The 21320-nt window shown below is 35.0% G+C and overlaps 1 protein-coding gene across 1 annotated transcript; it reads left to right on the plus strand.

Moving 5' to 3' along the window:
• The first annotated feature begins 293 nt into the window (after positions 1 to 293).
• Positions 294 to 18497, plus strand: LOC131146170 (cysteine and histidine-rich domain-containing protein RAR1). Its single transcript, XM_058095548.1, has 5 exons — positions 294 to 603; positions 13182 to 13264; positions 16852 to 17006; positions 17802 to 18040; positions 18141 to 18497. The coding sequence occupies exons 1-5, from the start codon at positions 514 to 516 to the stop codon at positions 18234 to 18236; spliced, it is 663 nt and encodes a 220-aa protein (XP_057951531.1). The 5' UTR covers positions 294 to 513; the 3' UTR covers positions 18237 to 18497.
• The last annotated feature ends 2823 nt before the right edge of the window (positions 18498 to 21320 follow it).

The raw sequence follows: 21320 nt of genomic DNA on the forward strand, positions 1-21320 counted from the left end.
TTATATTGTATTTTCTCTTTATGTCAAATACCATTAAAAATAAATTTTTTTAAAATATTGGCAATATTTAAGATTATAATTTTGTTTACTAATTTATTATAGTTTTATTTTCTTTCCGACATTAATTTAGTTTAAATCAAATATAGGAAAGTAATTTATTTTTTATTATTATGTAAATATTTTGCAAAAATCCAAACAGGTCGTCTCATGGGTTACAAAGTTTTTTTTTTTTTTCAGCATCTTTTTAAATATATTTTTTGGCAAAAATACTCGAAATAATTAGTGGTAAAAAGGGAAGATCTCCCTTGATCGAAATGCAGCGCTCGACTGAGGAGAGAAGGCAGCTGAACACAATCCTGGCCGTACGTTGTGGGGACTGACGCTGCGGTCAAGATCGGGCCGATTCCTTCCCTCACCCAAGCCCACGCATGACGCTTTTCTCGAAGCCTCCGATAACCAGTGCCCTGCTCAAGGGAGAGAAAAATCTAGCGCGAGGAAAAGGTTAGAAAGAGAATGGCGAAGCTTCTTTGCCAGAGAATAGGCTGCAACGCCATGTTCACGGAGGACGATAATCCCGAAGGTTCCTGCACATATCATGATTCGGTGAGACTTCATTACATAGTATCAGTTTCTCTCCATTCTCATTTGGTTGAGTTTCGGCTTTGATCCTTATTTGAATCTCATAATTTTAGATTTTTCTGCAAGTTATTTCGTATTCTTTCTTAGAAGAAAGAATGATGTTTCCTTTTTTTTTTTTTTTGCTCTTTTTGAAGATTACTTCTTCTTTGCGCATGTAAACACTGTTGAGGTCTCTTAACAAGAAGTATTGTTGTTGAATCTAAATTAAAGAACACAAAAATACTAGAACAAAATTCAGGCAAAAAATTACAGGCCAATCACGAATGATAACGACAAACCAAACCTGAAGTCCTTCTAGGCTACTAGGTGGAATCCGCTACATGAATCCTTTTCCATCAATTTACAGTACCCTAGGCAATTTCCTCTGATGAGGCTATTAAATCTTTATTTAATATCTCATTTCGAGTTTTTTAGGTCTACGTCCTTCTACTGCAACTAATAGCAACTAGCTCATTCCTCCTTACTCATCAGTGTACTATTTGACATACGTTTGTTAGATGCCCAGACCATCTGAGTCACAGCTCTATTTTTAAAGGTGCTATGCCTAAATGACTGCAAATATGTTTATAAGTTTAATTTATCTTTAAAGGTTATACCACTCATCCACCTTAGCATTCTCAATTCAATAACTTACACTTTTTGGATATGTTATTTCTTTGTTGCCCATGATCCATATAGCGTAGTTGGGTCTTATAGCCATTCTATAAAATTTATCTTTTAATTTCAGGGGTCAATTAGTGATCTGGGACACCAGAGTTGGTTTGTTAAAAGGTTGTTTACTTGGTTCTTTTCCCTTGTTTGTTTTGTTAGATATTAAGGGACTTAAGGAGTGGCGGTTTACCTCTGTGTACAAACCTACTATTTATTCTTAGTGGAATAGTTTTTTTTTTTTTTTTTCCCTGAATGGTTGGCTAGCTTGTTTGTTCTTTGTAACTTGCAGTGGGTGGTTGGGGTGATTTTAATGCTGTTCATAATATGAATGAGAGGTTGTGAGCTAGTAGGTTGAATGGTGGGATGTGAAGATTCAATAATTGATTGCAGCTGTAGAGATGTTCCCATAAATAATGTCATTTTTACTTGGCGGACTCAAGGGATAGAGCTTGCTTTCACGTTGATAGATTCCTTTTTACAAATATTTGGGAAGAATTGTTTCCGAACATTTTACAAGAGGTGATAGTCTGACCTACCTCCGATCATAGCCCTATTCTCTTGGATCCTAATGCAATTTAATGGGGACCCATTTCCTTTAGATTTGAGAATATTTGGTTGGCTCATTCCTCTTCTCAAGAGAGAATTGGGGAATGGTGGAAGGAGTGTCAAGTGTAGGGTGGGCTGGTTTTAGGCTAATGAAGAAGTTGTTTTTTGTTAAAGATAGACTGAAGTTGTGGAACAACAAGATGTTTTGGAATATTGGGGATCAAAAGGATAACATTTTGAATATTTTAAGGGGTTTAGATTGATTAGGAGTGTGCTTTATTAAGGTAGGAAGATAGAGAAAGGAGGGCCCGTCTGTGTCATGAGCAATGTTGTTAGAATCAAGATCCTATATAGGATCGTTGGGAGGGTTTGTAGGCTCGAATCATAGGATCAGATCGTGGATTGTTAGATTCTACTTACAATGTAAAGTAAATTAAAAATTTATTTATATTTGACATTTTATGATGAAAAACTTGGTAGTAAGTTTAAGAAATTAAAACAATTTTTTTAGGAATGTAGCTAGCTAGCACCTAGCAAGTTTTTCCTTCGACAATGTTGACCCTAAAAAAAATTTTGAGTAGCTTGAAATGCAAAATTCTTTGCAAAGGGCAAACTATTGCTAGATTATTTATCTAATAATTATAACTAAAAATAAAAGCAAAAAGAATGAAGAGATAAAGTAAAAAGAAATTGCTAATCTTAATTCAATAGACTGATGTAAATTTCTCAACTTCTGTTGTTTTGTCATTAGATTATAAGAAGAAGAAGAAGAAGAAGGATAAGAAGGAAAAAGGAAAAAAGAAAAGAAGGAAGAGGAAGAAAAGAGGAAAAAGAAAAGTTTTTTAATTGAAGGTAGACCTTTTGTTAGTGGCATAGAAAAGAAGAGGAAAAGGAAAGCTATATGCTCTCTGCTCTGGGAAAAAAGGTAGGTCTTTGGCTTGTCGATTAATAAGAGAAGAAGAAGAGGAAGAAAGTAATTAAAAAAATCTACAAAGATAATTTATAACTACTACAAGTCTACAACTTTAAGCTCTCAGCCTGACTATCCAACTCCCTATTTGTTGAAGATCTCAGCTGATCTCAAAGCTCTCAGCTGGTTCTACTGTTGCTAGAAGACGGAACAATCCAAGCCTAGTGATAGACAACCTAGGATCTGCCTATCAAGAACTCTAAGCTTTGAGAGGGCTTTCAATTTTGAAGGAACAGAGCTTCCAAGAGATGCTCAGCAGCTTAGCTGCTCTCTTGACTTGGATCGACCAAATCCTAGAACATGCTCATTATTTTGCCCTAATTTTGATGCATTTGAGCCAACTAAACCAAATTTTGTGTCTATTGCAAAAAGTAAAGTGTATGGGCCAATAATATTATATATGGGACCTTTTATTTAAAATCCTAAATATTGAAAACCCATATTCCATTGCAAAAGTAGGATTGGTAGGATCACAAGTAGGATCATGATCCTGAGATCCTAACGATCTAGATGGGATCCTATTGGGATCCTACTCTATAAAGATTCTGCTTAAGATCCAAATCGGTTAGGTTAGTATGGATTGTAGGATTGTAGAGTATAACGATTCAGATCTGGATTTTGATAACCATGGCAATGAGTTGGGTTTGCCTTTGTTCAAAGAAGAAAGAAATTGGCGTAAGAAATCTAGGGTTCGACTAAGGATGAGGGATTGTAATACTAGATTGTTCCATTAAGTTGCTAATGGGAGGAGAAGGAAGTGTATGATTAAAGAATTGGAATTGGATTCGTGTATGATGGTGAGGGATTAGTTTCAAATTGAGGAAGGAATTACTAATTTTTTAAAATCCCTTTACCCAGAGGATTGCAGGAATAGGTTGATTGTGGAGGGGCTTGATTGAGAATCCATTGGGGAAGTGTTTGCTAATTGCCTTAAGAGACTGTTTGAAATGGAATAGATAAGAAAGGTAGTGATGGAGATGGATAGAGATAGAGCTTCAGGTTTGGATGGTTTTACTTTGGCCTTACTCGAGGATAGTGAGCATGTTTCGAAGGATGATGCAAGGAGTTTTTTCAAGGAATTTCGCAAAAATGGTGGCGTGTAAGAGCATCAACTCCTTTTTTATTGCGCTCATTCCCAAAAAGAGAGGTCGAGGAATGTGAGAGATTTCAGATCAATTAGCTGAGTGACTAGCATCTATAAGATTCGTACTAGTCTTGTCGAAGGGACTTAGAGAGGTTTTGGGGATACTATTTCATTAGCTCAGTCGGCTTTTGTTAAAGAGAGACAAATTCTAGATGCATTTTTGGTAGCTAATGCAGTTGTAGAGGATATTAAAACCAAACGTAAATAGGGTATTATTTTTAAATGAGATTTTGAGAAAGTTTATGATGTGATTAATTGGGGATTGTTGGATAAGGTGATGGTTAAGAAGGGCTTTGGGTTTTTATGGCATAAATGTTCAAAGGTTGCTTTAGTTCACCCAATTTGCCTATGATTATTAATGGTAAGCCTAGGGAGTGGTTTGAGATGTCTAGGGGGTTAAGACAAGGGGATTCACTATCTCCATTCTTGTTCGCATTGGTTGTGGATGGTTTGAGTAGGATGGTGTCGCATGCTAAGGAATATGGTATGATTAGGGGGTGGTAGGTAGGGATAAGGTGGAGGCGTCTCACTTACAATTTGTTGATGATGCTATTTTCTTTTTAAAGAATAGTAGTTAGAAATATTGCAAAATCTAAGGGAGGCCTGGGCATCGGTAGTTAGGTTTTGAAAAGAATTTCTTTAATAGGTAAATGGTTATCGAGATTTCCCTTAAGAGTCTGGTTCCTTATGGCACAAAGTAATGAAGAGTAAGTATGGTATTCATAGGAACAGGTGAGATACTAAGGTGAGTGGACTTGGTTCTCATGCAAGTCCTTGGACATATGTCTCTCAGGTTTCTAGTTTTTTTTTCTTTCCTCTCATTCGTTTTTCTGTTTGTGTTGGGATAGGTTTGCTTTTGGGAAGATATTTGAGTGTGGGAGACTTCGTTGGAACACACTGTGCCTTGATTGTATACACTTTCATCTGTGCATGATGCTCCTATTCCCGAATTCTATTCTTCTGAGAGGGCTCTTGTGTTTTGGGACTTCCATTTTTTTAGGGGAGAGAGAGAGAGAGAGAGAGAGAAGCGTTCTGAACTCATTCCCAAAACCAGGGGGGGGGAGTAGGCTTTGGATTAGGGAATCTTCAGGTTCACTCTCTCCAAAGTCTTTTTTTATTCATTTGACTGAACCTATTATTCCCAATCTTTTATAGTGAGACAGAGAGACAGAGCCCCTGTTGACTGTTCTGAATTCATCCCAAAACGGGGGGGATAATAGCCTTTGGATTAGGGAATCTTCAGGTCCATTCTCTCCATAGTATTTTTTTTTTTCATTTGACTGAGTATAGTAGTGTGGAAGGCTGTTGCTCCTTTTAAGATTCAAGCTTTCACATGCACTTTGGTTCTCAACAGGGTGAGTAAAAATGACATGCGTTAAGGAGGCCTTATAAGGCTCAGTCTTGATGTCTGCTTGATGTGTGGCAAAGAAAGTGAGACTAATTGTCATTTAGTCCTACATTATGAGGTGGCAAGGCACTGTAGGATTGGGTGGCTCCAAAGACCACTTATGATTTCATATCGGCACAGTTTTGGGGATCCGAATGGAAGAGAAAAAAGAAAAGGTTTTGGTTTTGTGTTGTTTTTGCTATATTGTGGACTTGTTGGCTTGAAAGGAATGCTAGGATATTCAGAGGTCAATTGGGAGAAAGTTTCATTTTTGGCTGCATTTTGGGTTTAGTCTTTTGGGGTTTTTAAGGGTATTCCGCAGTCGAATATTCAGAGAGATTGGAAGGCAGCATTTGTGTAAAATAATTTGTTTCTTTTTTACTTTTGTGTTTTGCTGTGAAGGAGGATTGCTTGTCCGCTTCTTCTTGCAATTTTTTTTTTCTTATTTCTTGTGTTAATGAAGTTTTTGTTACCTGAAAAAATATCTAACACTAAAACTTGTTGTATAGTTGAACTTTTACAATCCTTAAATGATAAATGATCTACCCTCCTAGTTAGGAAAAAAATTATTTTATTTTTGTTTTGTCGACTCTTGAAGCTTATTAAGTGTTCTCTCTTCTTAAAGCATGTGTTCATTATAAGAAGATTATATGACATGGCAAAGTCTAAGATCATATCACTAGGCTTATTTTATCTCCATATCCATCATGTATCCTCTCTTAACCTTTATTGTGTCCATCCAAATTAGCTCATAATAATAATTTCTTAGTCCCTGATATCAGTTTTATAGTTCTATCCATATCTTTCCAAATTTGTCTTTTAAAGTTTTTTGGTAAGCCTATTAGAGGAGCATAGCCATTAATGACATTTATCACATCTTGTTCTAAGACCAACTTGATTTTTATGATTCTATGCCCAACTATTTTAACATTTATAACACTACTTTTAGGTCTTTGTCTACAATGATTCCTACCCTATCCCTATGTTTTTATTTTCAAGTGAACCAAATTTTAAATCCAGATTTTTCAATTTACGTACCCACTTACCTTCTTGAAGGCAAATTATGTTTATTTCTCTTATGATCATTGTGTGAACTATCTCCTTGCCTTTAACCATAAGTGTTCCTGTATTCTAAGTTGCTAGTCTAACCCACTCTCTTGGACTAACTTTTTTACCCAATCTCGTCCAAAATGTTCCAAAAACCCTTGCAAAAGACATTGACTTCTCATGAAATTTGGTGAACAGATGCAGACCTTCCTTAAGATTTCGAAAATTCTAGAGATCTCATCGAAGGTTTGCCAAAAATATGCTAACCTTGAGGTTTCTAGAATGTCATAGACCTCCTTGAAGTTTGCAAAAAAGACACGGACATTCCTTGATGTTTGTAAAAAAACTATCTCAAGGAGGGGGTATATGGAGAAAATTAAGGCCCATGATGATGGTGATTTCCCATCATTATAGTATGAAGATACAAGGTCATGAACAAAACATTCTTGGAAGATCAAAGATCCAATTGTCACCATCCAGATGGATCTACTAAACAAGTTTCTCCAGATGAATCTCAACTGGCAATCAGAAAATGCCCCTGCACAAACAGGACGCTGCAACAAATTGTTGATAACCAAAGGGAGCTTGCCAACAAAGTTGAGAACAAATTTGACATCACAGCCATCCTCATCAATAAATGCCAAAATCACATCCGAAGGCTTCATGAAGAGCTGATGTGGATGATCCAGCACATGTTGGCATTCTCACCTCCCTTCAGAAAGAAAGAAGCAGAAATGCAACATATAAACATGTATACATATTCTCCAGGTGTCTTTTAGGTTCATGAAGTGATAATAGAGCAAGAGTCGATCCTTCATACTCAAGTGTGCTTTTGCTGATTGTTTGCAATTACTTTACACCGTTACCATTCACAATCACTGTTAGTTCTGTTCAGCAGTGTTCACGGCTAGTGTTTAGTGAGCGTTTACTTACTGTCATGGCTACTGTTCATTGATATTTTTCGCGGATGTCTCCTTTTTTCCTGTTTCTCTATAACACTAATTGGCAACTAGATCAATCTTTCATTTTGATTTGAGTCATTCGAGAACCCTTTATATGTTTCAATTCAAGTGCGTGCTTCCTTGTTGGATGCTGCAAGTGTCCTTGCCTGCGTGTTATATGAAGTAGATGCTTACCTGCCATGTTTAACTGGTTTAGTACTTTTTGGCTATTCATTCCCTGCTCAGTTGTGTTGTGGTTGGTTGTGCGGCCTAAAGCTGCTGTGCTGTGAATTGGTATGTATTGCTGAGATCGTGATTACTTCCTAAAGCTTTCTAGTGTTTCATTCTTTCCTGCACTGCATGTTACAAGTCATTCATAATGATGCAATGCTGTTGGTGACTTGTTATTGCTTGGTTCTTGGTTGCTCTGTTTGATCTCATGAAGATCTAGAGTGCCTTCGATCTCTCTTTATTGCTAGCAGATTGCCGGGGATTGTTTGATCCAGTTTTTCTTTCTGTGCTTCTATTGGTTGCATTCTGCAGGGGACTATTGCTGATGTTCTATGGTTGTGGCTGATCTTTTAAGCCCTACAGGGCTCCATTTCCTGCCTATGATTTATTCCAGGATGCTGGTGACTGGTGTGTGCTGTCATCCGTTTTGAGTGTTCCTGCAGCTATGTTTTTTTGCTTGCTTGCACTGGCTTGTGTCTTCTCTGTATTCTGCTGATCTTTCTTGCTGTGTGGTGTATTTCCTCCCCTTGTTGATTGGGCAGCATATCTGTTGTGTCCTGTTCAGTTTTTAGGGCTGTTTTATGGTGGATACAGATAATGCGAAAGTAAAAATTACAGCATCTAAATTGTCTTTGGGAGCTCATGGAGGAGGCAGTGGTTGTAGCAGAGGCATTGATTATTGTGACGCCTGTGTTTGTACCATTCCTGATTTAGTTGACAAACCCTCCTAATTTTTCAGTTACCTTTTATCAATTATCTTTTGTCCTTCTCATTGTTATATTGAGGATCTCCACACTAAGAATATTAGAGGCCTCTCAATTTTTCAGTTACCTTTTAACAGCTTATCTTTAATTTTTCTCATTGTGTTATCTAGAATCTCCACCCTATGTAGAATATTAGTGGAGAGCCTGAAAAGGATGGCCTATATTACTTTGATGGAGGTGGTGGAAGCTCAAGTTCCTTTCATATGGCATCTCCAGTTCCCTTTCACAGTGTTTCTTTGGATCAATGACATGCACGTTTTTGAGACATCCATGACTTCTGTAAAAACAACAAGTTCTTCCAATTTTCAAATCTATTTTTCATATCGAGTGTCCAACATGTCAGCTAAGGAAGCACAATAGATCTTCCTGTTGTCCTGGGATTTATTCTTGTAATAAGACCTTAATTTATATTTATTCAGATATCTTGGGAATCCATCTAGTTATTAGCGCTTGGTGTCATTTTCCCTTATGACTTAGTTGTATCTGTTAAAAGATAGATCTGAGTTTCTTAACGGTACCATCCAATTTTATATTGAAATTAATCAGTTTAGCATTGGTATTAACTTTTTTTTTTTAGTAATGCTATTGCATGCATAGAACATCGAATTCATGTACAATGCCTACTTTGACAAATAGTTTGCAAACATGGCAATTTTGGTGTTTTGTTTTGAAAAATGACTTAATTTTGTGAAAAGTGGCCTTCGATCCTACTCATTGATTTATCCCACATCAAATGTTTACAAGAACTTCACCTCATCTCAAGGTGTACAAATACCCAAGGTCCCTTTGTCTTCCCTTTTCAGATCATCGTCGTCACTTGTAGATTTGTGTTTTCTCTAGTTAAAATATTCTCCTTGATCTATCCGTTTGATAGATTCAAATCAATCTTATCCTAGCTGAAATCCTTGAAGGGCTAGTGACCCCAAGTCTTGACTCACCCCTTTGGCAAGTTGAGTGACAATGTTTGGTTTGTCTCCTTAATAGATTTAAGAGAAAGAAGACCTTAAGCTGTCCACCCACAAATCCCATCTTGGCCAAGCGAGCTAAAGTTATAGTTGAGTATGATTTTTCAGAATTTGAAGCTTCATCTCCTTGGAGGAAAGTAAATTTAAGTTTTTTTTTTTTTAAAATTGTTGTTTATAGCTTATCAATTTCTTAACCCCTTTTATTTTAGCTTTATTAGGATTATTCACTTGAGACTCAATAATCATTTTCCTTAAATTGTTAAGCTTTTTTCTTTCCCCAGCACCCTCTTTGTTGAAGTATTCTTAGATATCTCATTTCCAAAAAAATAATTAAGTTTTCTAAGGAACCCTTCTTTCAATTTTTTTTTTAATTAATTAAAATCATTTCTTGTCCCCTTCCCGAGAATGTCAAGATCTTTTAAAAATTTCCTTACAACAATCTTATAGAAAATTATTTTAATAATGTGTAGAATCAATTTCCCATTTAGTAATCATGTAGGCTTTAATCCATTATTCAAAATGGTGTTTGTGCCTCTTCAAGATTTTGTCCCAAGTCCAATCTCAAATTCTCAATCCAAAAACCTCAACTTCTCCCGTCATTTTGGTATGCTTATGTTAGGCCAATAGAAGCTGTCAATCCAATAATGAGGCCAGTTCACACGGATGCCAAACTGAGTCCCCAAATGCAAAATCTATTGGTTCATACTGCATGAACTTAGTTCTCCTATATGAAAATCTATCACTTTTCTTCCCCATTGTTTTTAGAAACAAATTTTTTTTATTTTCCCAATAAAAGAGCAAGCCTTGCCAGTGAACTGATCCTAAAATGCAATATCTTCTGTTTTATACTTTTGGTTCCTACAAGATTACTATATCGCTGTGTTGATATGTAGCATTGATCTATTTGGAATTTTGTGTATTTGGAAGATAAATTGAACTAATTTAATTGTCCAAGCAGGAATGCAAAGATAAATTAATTGTCTAAATTTGTGGAATATGGAGTGAAATTACAAAACAGAAAACACCTTTGGTTTTTCGTTTTAGTTTCTCTTTGTTTTAGTAGAAGATATCATCTATCAAAAACACACAGGCACACAGCTGGTGTAACTGTGAAAGTAGATATTTATTCTATGGCCATTCCATGAATTCCCATCGACATGACATTTGATACAACAAGGAGGAAAGTAAGAGCTACACACAGACATATATTGATTTGTAAAATCAGAGATTTCTTTGAAGGGCATCAAGGGGGTGCCACCCGAATATGACAATAAATGGAACAGGAATCACCGGCAAGTCTAAAGTAGCAAAAGTATCTAGCATAAAACAGCCCCTGAATGAAAAAGTGAGAGTGATCAATCATATGTCCTTCAGCAGCATAATTAGCAGTGAAGCTGACCCTTCGAAAGCCCTGCATTTCTTCCCTTCCACACTATCCAGAAGATGGTGATAGGATTCATGGTGATATCTGTTCTCTTCTCTTTGCTAGAATGAGATTCATTCCAAGCCCAAGTCTTCATCTCAGTGAATTAGCCTTGGCTCTCTTGCTGCCCTATCATAACTAGAGCAACATTCCAAAAAATCTTCATCCATAAACAATGGAGGAGGATGTGATTATCAGATTTAGCTTCATTCTCACACAAGTGACACCGTTTTTGAAGATTTTTTATAGGGAGAACTTTCCCCAAAGTGGCTTGCCTTGCGAAGAAGGCAATTTTGGGAGTTGGATCTTCCAAATGCCTTTCCCGGGGAATGTGAGGCTAATCTCAGCCTCTGTAATTAGATTCTTATCAAAAGAACCAACGGAAAAAATGGCATTTTATGCTAGAAAAGTGAAAAACTTATTGAAGAAAATAAATTATCCCAACCTTTCTAATCCACTTCTAAGCCCCCATTTCATAAGGCTTGTGAGTTTTCCAACCGTTATGTTCAAGCCCATGTTTAGCCACAATAATTATTCTCTAGTAGAGATGTTTCTCCTTCATGAATCTCCAAAACCATTGCCTAGTAAAGCTTTGTTGAACTGAACATGTAATTTAATGCTTGGACCTCCTGATGGAAATGGTTGTTGCTTTTTTCTCAAATTTCTCAACAATGGAATCTTTTGTGTGTATGTGTGTTAATTTTTTGTCTTTGTACTTGGCTTTGAGAGGCAGCCCAAGACATTTCATGGGGAGGGCCCCAGACTACAACCTAGAGTTCTTGCACGGAAAGAATTGTAAACACGTTGCTGATAAGGATAAGCTCCAGTTTACCAAAATTTACTTTAAGACCCCGAAATAGCCTCGAAGCAAAGAACTATACATCTTAAATTCTGAACATGCCTGATCAACCCCACAAAAAATGATGGTGTTGTCTGCAAAGAGGAAATGAGAATTTTCCATATCTGAGCCGTTTTAGCAATTAGAGTCCTCCAAAGACACTTGCCTCAGTGGCTTTACTTGGCAGCACACTAAAGACCTCCAAAACCAGTATCAAAAGCAGGGGCGAGAAAGGATCCTTGTGTCAACCTCTAGAGTGGTGGAGGAAACCACTTGGGCAGCTGTTGATGAGAATGGAGAGGGTCATCATGGTGATGCATATCTCAATCCACTTGGAGGCAAGTCCCCCAAAGACCCATTTTTTAGAAGGTACAAGGACATGATCAAAAGCTTTCTACATGTCCAGCTTGCACTACCCCCTTTGCCATGTTTAATATGGGAGTCCCCCACTTCTGAGGCAAGGAGGGCGGGCTGAATCCATAATTTGTCTCCCTTCTACAAAAGCATTTTGGTGCTGACCTATTACCTCGGTATTGTTGCAGTTCACCAGCCTCCAACTGTACACATTTTTTGAGGGAAAAAAATGTATTGCAAACAATGCCACTCTCAAGTCTCTTGACAACCTAGGTTCTTCTTAGTGTCTTGCTAGTTACCACACCATTTGAACTTTGGGTCCAAGTCTAACCAATATGCATTCTTGTAATTGGGCTGGAGAAGAATGGGGGAACTTAACTTGTGCTGAGAATATTGGTACATGTATCACTATCACATGAACTCAAGTATGTTTCAAATGTTGATGTGCGTCTTCTGTCTTATTTTTTCTTGAATTTTAGGGCATTTGGGTGTGGGTGAGATGTTAATTTATCATAGTTTGGGGATTATGTCCTTTTCATATCATTCATAAAATGGTGTGTATGTGTAACATAATGCATCCAACATGCATTCAGCCATTTTAGAAGAACCTCTTTAAGCATAACATATTACGAAAGTACCATGATACTTTTGGGGGAATTCCTATTTTCCTCTATTCCTTCATTAGGCATGCTTAAGGGCACATAATAAAAAACAAGCATGTTGAACTTATATTCCATATCCACGCGTGTATCTTTTTTCCAGCGTGGGATGGGGAACCTTACAGTGTCTATGAAATTTAGATTGGGTCCAGATGTAGTCCTAATTGAATTGGCTTGTCTGTACATTCTTTTTTAATTTTAGAAGCTTGTACTGGATTGGATGCTATGGTTAGTTCATCTTTCTTTTTTCTTTTTTCTTTTTTCTTTTTTCTTTTTAGTTTATTTGCATTTTGTATCTATGCATAAATTTAAACTATTTCTTCTTTTGCTGTCGACCATGCATGGAAACTACTTCTTGTGAGGACTGCTCATTTATTTACATAATGAATTTTGACAATGATATGCCTTGCTCATTTTACTAACCAATTTTCCTTCCTCCATGTTTGGGCTTGGTTGCAATTGGTGCATGCTTGTTCCATCAGGGAGTAAGTAAATCTTGTGTTTAGCCATTTAAATCTTTTGAAATAGTTTTCTTATTTGCAGTTACCTTACCCATTGTTGTTTTTACATGAAACATTGGAGCCACTATTGTTTAAACTTTTAAAATATATATATTTCTCAGCCTATATTTCACGATGGGATGAAGGAGTGGAGTTGTTGTAAGAGAAGAAGCCATGATTTCACTCTATTTCTAGAAATTCCGGGGTAAGTATTTTTCCTTATTCCTATTGAAAATAAATTTTAATTTTGCAGCCTGTTTCACAATCTAAAGTTCAAAGTGACATAATGTGTCCTAACAGGAGGCTCTATAAATAATTATATAATTACCTGCTAACATGGCTTGGAAGGATTTTGCTATTTCAAATTCTTCATAGGCTAAATGATATCACTGTTTTCAGTATCGTTGTAGTCGACATTTTTTTTTTTCAAATAGGTGCATGTCATGATTTTTATCAATCATCTTTTCTTTGCTCCTGTCAGTACTATGACATCTTCATATCACATTCCTAATCTAGTTCAGATTTGAAATACAGTGAACTCAGATTTGAAATACAGGGAACTGGTACAGTCTTCATGATATGCCACATGAACAGTTCACATTTTATGATAAATAAGAGAGTCCAACAGAGGTGTCTGGATATTTTATCCCCTTTAAAAATCGGGAAAAGCTAACTAAACAACATTCAATAAGCCTGAGTGTTCTACATACCAACTCAAGATGCATCTTCTTCTGTAGTTGTGATTTCTCATGCAGACATGTAATTAAGATATCTATGATAAGCTGCATTACATCAACATTTACTGACTTAGTATTTCCTTTAATGCATCAGAGCATAGCTACCTTTGCAAGATGTGCCAACAGTGCTGCAGCTGAGACTATATATACTTTGACACTCATCTCCTAAATGAGAGGGAAAAAAAGTAAAAAAAATAAAATAATTTTACTCTTTTTTTTTCTTGCCACTTTCATTTTTTCCTTGTCCCATATGCCATTTTGGGGGTCTAGGGATGTTATGATGTGTGTGCAAGTTAGAGATGCTTTTTCTGTCACTTTGAACATGTGACCACAAAGCTTAAAAGATAACTATTATTTGCCTTAAATATACCATGTGTACAATCTTGCCTATCCAATCTTCTTACCATGCTTTTTTTTTTCTCTGCTTGTCAAAAGAAATGGTCCATAATCACATAAATTGGTGGAAATGGATTCATGTAGCCAACCCCACCTAGTGGGACTTAATGCTTGGTTTTGTTGTTGATGTATTTGTTTTTCTGCTTGTCATTGGTTGCTTATCGCTGGTCTTTTATTATTTTAATTTCTAAATAAAGTTTGTTTTTTTTTTTTTTTTGTGCTTGGGAATTTTACAAGCTTTGGGATTGGTTCTGAGCTTCTTCCCTGCCCTCCATGCAACCCCCCCCCAAAAACCAAAAAAAAAGCTATCTATCCACACTAACCCCAATGTGAGCTGAGGGAAAAAAAAAAAAAAGAGCCCAAAGAATAAAGAAAATAAAAGCACACTTTTTTTACGCTAAGCAGGGTAAAGACACTCTTTACACACTTCCGGATGTGCTTGTAAATAGCTTGAAGGAGAAAGCTTGGGTTTTGATCTTCATATAATTGTGTATCAGTGTGAGTTTGAAATGTTATTCTGCAGAAAACTTGTCAATGATGTTTTTCTCTATTTTTTTTTGGAGGATGAGAGAGGAAATTTGTTGGGAATATAAGAAGAGGATAGTTCACAAAAGAAGATAAGACCTCCTCTTGAAAGAAAAACAAAACATATATAAAAAAAATTTAATGTAAAATAAAAAAAGTTGAAAAGAAGATGCTTTATTAGAATTGTTTTAGGCAGTAAATTTCTTTTAGGTCACCAACTAGATGTTTATATAGTAGATAATTGTAAATGTAGCACCATTTTTGTTGAAGCTACAGCTAAACACACTTCTAGAATTTGTCCAAGCAATGGAATTTATATTCTGTTGTGAAGTCGCACTGTGCATAGTTTTCAAATCGGGATTTGAATCATGAATTAAAATTTAACTTTTGGGAATCAAGAATTGAGAATCGAATTGACTCATAAGACTTGGTAAATTTTCCAAAATCAATTTTAAATGACATGCATATATTGATCTACAAAAAAGCAGAAAAATAATAAAATACATTTGAGTTTTGATAATAAACGAATCATATTTCATGCTGTTTTCCCTGAACAAATGAAAGGTAAGAAAGTGAGTTAGGAAATATTGCTAAAATAATGAACTGTATGCTGTTAAGAAAAGGAATCAAGAAAAAATAATAAATAATTGAACTTTTGGTTTTTATCAACAATTTAAAAAATATATATATTTCATGCATTTTATTTCTTGGATTAAAAAGAAAAAAAAATAATTAACCAAAAAAATGATAATAATTGAACAAACTACTTAAAGAACTAACTTTTGAATCTTAACAACACAATGAAACATGAGTACCACCTTAGCTGGCAAGTGTTCCACTCCTTCTCAATGGCAGAGCACTATACTCTTAGAGCGAAGAATTGTTTTGTTAAGGCAAGAATCGCAAGATAAGACCTAAAGTTCTATTTTCTCCTTTTGAGCATAAAACTGACATAGACAAGAAATGGAAGGTAATTGTGTAAAAATAAAAGCTATAAAAAAAGAGAGGAACGTTGTTTGGAGGGACAGGAGGGGGGGGGGGGGGTTTGTAAAACTAGTCGGGTTTGTCAAGATATGATAGCTCCAGAATCGTGTGAGTCGATTGATTCGGATCAACCCGATAGATTCACGAGGTGAATCTATAGATTCGGCAGCAATTCAGTTGGTTTTAGATTCGCTAGTAAGGTTCGAATCGATTTGGTGCAGAATAGATACGAATAGTATGAGTCGAATTTGTGAATCATAAGATTCTAACAACTATGGCACTGCGTACTAGTTTAAAATGGAAGGGAATTGTGTAAAAATAAAAGCTATAAAAAATAAAGGAATGTTGTTTTGGGGGGGAGTTAAAACTAGTCGGGTTTGTCAAGATATGATAGGTCCAGAATCGTGTGAGTTGATTGATTTGGATCAACTTGATAGATTCATGAGGTGAATCTATAGATTCGGCAGCGATTCAGTTGGTTTTAGATTCGCTAGTAAGGTTCGAATCGATTTGGTGCAGAATAGATATGAATCGTATGCGTCGAATTTGTGAATCATAAGATTCTAACTACTATGGCACTGCGTACTAGTTTAAAATTAGGAAAAGGAACATGTCTAACCTCATTAAAAAAATTTATGACCCTGTTAAACTTTCTTGTAGAAAAATATTTAAATCCCTCTGAGAGTCTCAGATGTGAAAAGATTCTTATATTGACCATCATTTTATGTCTCCTAAGTTTAAGAAAATGCTCACAGCCTAGCAAACTGCGAATTAGTATGACTGTTCTGAAAAATGGTAAATCACCATATCTGAATTTCTTGTTCAATATTTTCCTTCTTATACATATTTTCTATTTTAAAATCTGAGGATTATCACAATATATATATATTCAGTCATTATTGATCTATTTCGTCAAAGAAAGTCATTTTCAGATTTAGAAACACCTCAACATCCTCTCTTAAATATAAAAGTGCCGTTATAGAAGTTCCACCAATAAATTGTAGTATGCCCCCAAAGTGCTGCATTTTAGAGCATATGCAATCCCATGATCCTGACTCTCTTCCACAAACCAGAATGTTCCATGTTCTAGGCAACATTGGACTACATCTTTTGAGTATCGGTTACTCATATTTTTCCTCTATTAATGAAGATGTAAGACAGGTAAGCACACAACTGAGAAGCCAGTGTCAACAAAACCGGCTGTTGCTTCAAAGAAACCAATTTCTGCTCCAGCTCCTGCAATTGATGCCTTGTCAAAACAAGCTTGCTCTAGGTGCCGGCAGGGATTCTTCTGCTCAGAACATGGTATTCTTGTTTGCACGTTTCTTTTTTTTTAGTTTTAATGTTGCAGAGACTCTGCCTCTGCATTTTTTTTTTCCATGTCAAGAATTAGGAATATTTTGCATGTCCCATGAAAATAAAATAATTCTCCTCAGTTTTTGAATCAGCTGAAGCAATCAATTCATATTTTGAACTGGTTTCAATATGAAAGAAAATGAAATCATTGCAGTTAGCTTTGAATCAGTTGAAGCAATCAATTTACCTTTTCAACTGGTTTCAATATAAGTGGGAATGTAACTATTGCAATTAGCTTTGAACATGGTGCAATGATTTATTTTCATTGAATATCCAGCCCCCCTGTAATTGTTCAGTCAGTGTTCAGGTGGTGTTGTCAAACTGGGGTAAAGGAAAAACATAACAATTTTGATCTCACGTTTTGTAGTTTTTTGTGCTAAAGACTAGGCCAGATTCTTGATTGTTGTTGAGTTGAGGCTTAAAGATTTGTTTTCGAGCCCAAAGTAATAACAAAGACAGGCCGCAGAATGTAAATTCTTTTCTACGCTTGCTTATTTTTTCAGCAAGCAAACAGAGCTAACTCCTCTGTGGAAAGCATACTATAAAGGTTTTCTGAGTTATTGATGATATAGTCTAGAGCTTCCATGTTATTTAGGTTCACCATCTTCCAGGAATTCTTACTCTTACATTGTAGACCAGTAGTATTCGTTGAAACGATTTCAGAAGCTGGAGAACTTTGCTTTCATTGGGATTCTTATTGACTTGCAAGCTAAATCAATATTTTTTCTCTTTTTCTTGTTTTAGGTTCTCAAAAGCAAGCAATGAATACGAAAACATCAAATGCAGTGGCAGCTGCTCCGGCTGAAAGCAATGGGAATGTTCAGGCAGGCTCTTCCGCTCCAGCAAAGAAGAAAGTGGATATAAACCAGCCGCAGACCTGTAGGAATAAGGGCTGTGGTAAAACTTTCAAAGAAAAAGATAATCATGAAACTGCATGCAATTTCCATCCTGGCCCAGCAGTTTTCCACGACCGGATGAGAGGGGTGGGACAATATAAGTTTCTTTTGTTTATTTTGATAAGTAATTTTATCTTTGCGACCCTTATATTAAATTGAACGCATGGTTACATTTTCCATTTTGCAGTGGAAATGCTGTGACATGCATGTTAAGGAATTCGATGAGTTCATGAGCATACCTCCGTGCACTCAGGGATGGCATAATGCAAATCCAGTGTCATAAGGAGCAGGCACAATTGAAGGCAAGTTGTTCCCGTTCTTTATATTGTTGTGTGTGGATAGACCCGACTTGCTTCGTGTATTTCTTTCGTGGCATACTATTTTATGTTTGACAATCTAACCGAGTTGCAAGGTATAAACCAAGAGACTACCATTACCATCTTTGTGGTGTGGTGTTTTTAAGTTTTTATTAAACATTTTGAGACGACTCATCTATGTTTTCTTCATGGTCTTTAGAATGTTATTACGGGTTCAAGTTTAAAAATTCTTTAGCTTCCATGAACTTCTGCAAAAGAATCACCTTTCCACAGTGATTTGAGGACTAATTAAGATAATTGCTTTGTTCAAATCCCGTCGTATCCCAATCATATCAGAAGAATGTATTGTTATGGATGAACAGATTTGAAGATCTAGGTTTGGTTTGGAATTTGGAAAATTTTAGAGAAGAAAGAGGAAGAGGAAGAATTTCACCTTTTAATATTTGGTTGAGAAAGTGAGAAAGAAAAAATTAAAGGCTTGATTTTATGTCATAAACTGTTCATTTCTAATCATATTTGACCGAGCTTTGTTTCTCAAGGCTCCAATTGATCCAAAATTTTGTGTGAAGGAGGCTTAGAAAAATTTATATTTTTTTTACAATGTTTCTTACTATGTAAAATATTATTAAAAATAAAAATTTGCTTTGATACGGTAATTGTTTTTTTTTTTTCTAAAAAATAAAATTCTAATTTGTGAAAATTTAAATTGTTCCCATTGATTTGCTATTTATTTTTACCGATTCATTGACAAATCAAATGTGGAAAAGGCAGTACCATCATATTTTTTTCTTTTAATATTTTTCAAGTCTCAAATTGTACTTAATAAAATTAATATAGGGAGAAAATAAAATGATATATTTACTTTATTTTACTCTATTATTTTCAGAACAAATTTTTTTATCCAAACCAAGTCTGAATGCTTTTCGCCCACACCAACAGTTTTATAGGCAAATTGTGCTCTTCATTTTTTATTTTTTATTTTCTCCTTTTGGGAAACAAATGTATTTATCATTTTTTTAAATCCATTCAAACTTAAATCATACTTTCAAAATCAATATTTTCAAAACCTGCCTCAGAGTTTCAATACTCCAGTAATTGTGTTATATAAATTCCAAAATAATGGGGAAATTATCATTTTTTAAAAACCATTAGCTGTGTCTCGAGGCTCCTATTTTTTGCTTCAGTATATTACAATATATGAATCTTAATTTTTTTTTGTTCCCTAACAGAATCTATAGATGATGTGAGATCATTTTGTACATGTTACTATGGACCTTTGAGAATGTTGCAAAATCTAAAATATAATATGAATTTATATTAACTTTATTCTAAACACATATAAAGCTAAATTAAGTTTAAAATTCATGTTCCAAACCTAAACAGCAGTGACACCATTCTCTCCATTATCCCCCTGAAGGGCATAAAGTGGCATGCCACAACTTTATACACTCTAGCCCTACCAAAAAAAAAAAATTAAAAAAAGTTTAAGTGCATTTAGATGCATTATATTTTTTATTTAATAAATTTCATAGTTTTATGTTAAGCGCATGATTGTTTTGGTAAGTTTTCCTACTACTAAAATTGTATAAAATCTATTAAAAATAAATGACATAATTTGCACAACACAAAATATTGGATGCAATTAAAGATTTTTACAGGCCAACATTCCACAGTTGAAGGAGGGTACCCTTTTTTTTTTTTTTAATAACTCCAACTCCAATTTGAACAAACCCTTTGGATTCATATAGGCAGCACGACATTAGAAAAATAAAAATAATGTCATATGTCTATTGATGCATCTCTAATAAATTTTTTTTTTTTTTTTTTTTCTAAATCTGAAACTTTAATCTGGATTAGTCCTTCACATCCCATAGGCAGCATCAAATTTATGAATGAAAATGTTATCAATTGTTCATTGACACATTTTTAATAATTTATTAGATAAATTATAAGTAAAGAATTAAACCTAAGATCTTGAAATCACCAAAATTTAATTTTGTGCTTACCACTAGACCAAATCTAGCTAACCTAGGAGGGCCTATTTTTTATTTGTGTCAATGCAAAGTAGAATATTTTGTACATAAGAAGAGAGGTGGGAGTTGTTGGGTCACTCATTATATAATCATAATCATAATCATAAATAAATAAATAAAAGTATATATTATATAAGGTGTGTATGTATATTATAAGGTGGGAATTGAGGATCTAGGTATAGGTGGGTTGGATAGGGGACCAAATGCAATTGCAATTCACGGGTGTTATGATGGGTATAATCAATCCCAAACTTAATTCCCACGCTGTGTGGAGTGGACCCTTTCCTTATCCATCAACCCTACCTTCTTATCTTTATTAAACTATTATTTTTCACTTCCACACTCACACGTGCGTCTTTCTCCCTCCCTCTATTCTCTAGTGGAATTCACAAGATTAAGAGCATTTTCTTTGACTAATTTAAAATTTATTAAATCATGTATTTTTTTTACCTAATTTCTAGTTATTTTAAATTTACCTCAACTCCTTGTATTACTGTTAACAATAACTCGTTCCTCCTCGCTGAAAGCACTTCTTGACCTACTTTTCAAATACTCAAATCATTTAAGTTGTCCGTATATTATATTGTATTGGTGTTATGTCTACTTTATTGTGAATATATTCGTTTCTTAATTCTATAAAGCTTATACTCATCTACGACCTACCTTAACATTTACATCGATCTCCATAACTTTTACTTTTTGAATTCTTAATTGTCCAATATTTTGATCCATATAGTAAGGTGGGTCTTATAGTTGTCTTATAAAACTTTCTTTTAATTTTAAAGGTATTTTATGATTACACAACATGTCTGAAATGCTCCTCCATTTTATTAATCTATTTTAACTTTATGTATTGCATCCTCTTCAATCTCTCCCTCCATAAATCCAAGGAATTGAAAACTATTAGTGTTCTTAATTTTTTGATCACCAATTTTAATCTTATTCCAATATTCCCTTTTATGTAGTTGAAGGTACATTTCATATATCGTGTTTTATTCTTACTTATTTTAAAGCCTC

The sequence above is a fragment of the Malania oleifera genome, chromosome 13 (genome assembly GCF_029873635.1).
Source record: "Malania oleifera isolate guangnan ecotype guangnan chromosome 13, ASM2987363v1, whole genome shotgun sequence".
NCBI lineage: Eukaryota > Viridiplantae > Streptophyta > Magnoliopsida > Santalales > Ximeniaceae > Malania > Malania oleifera.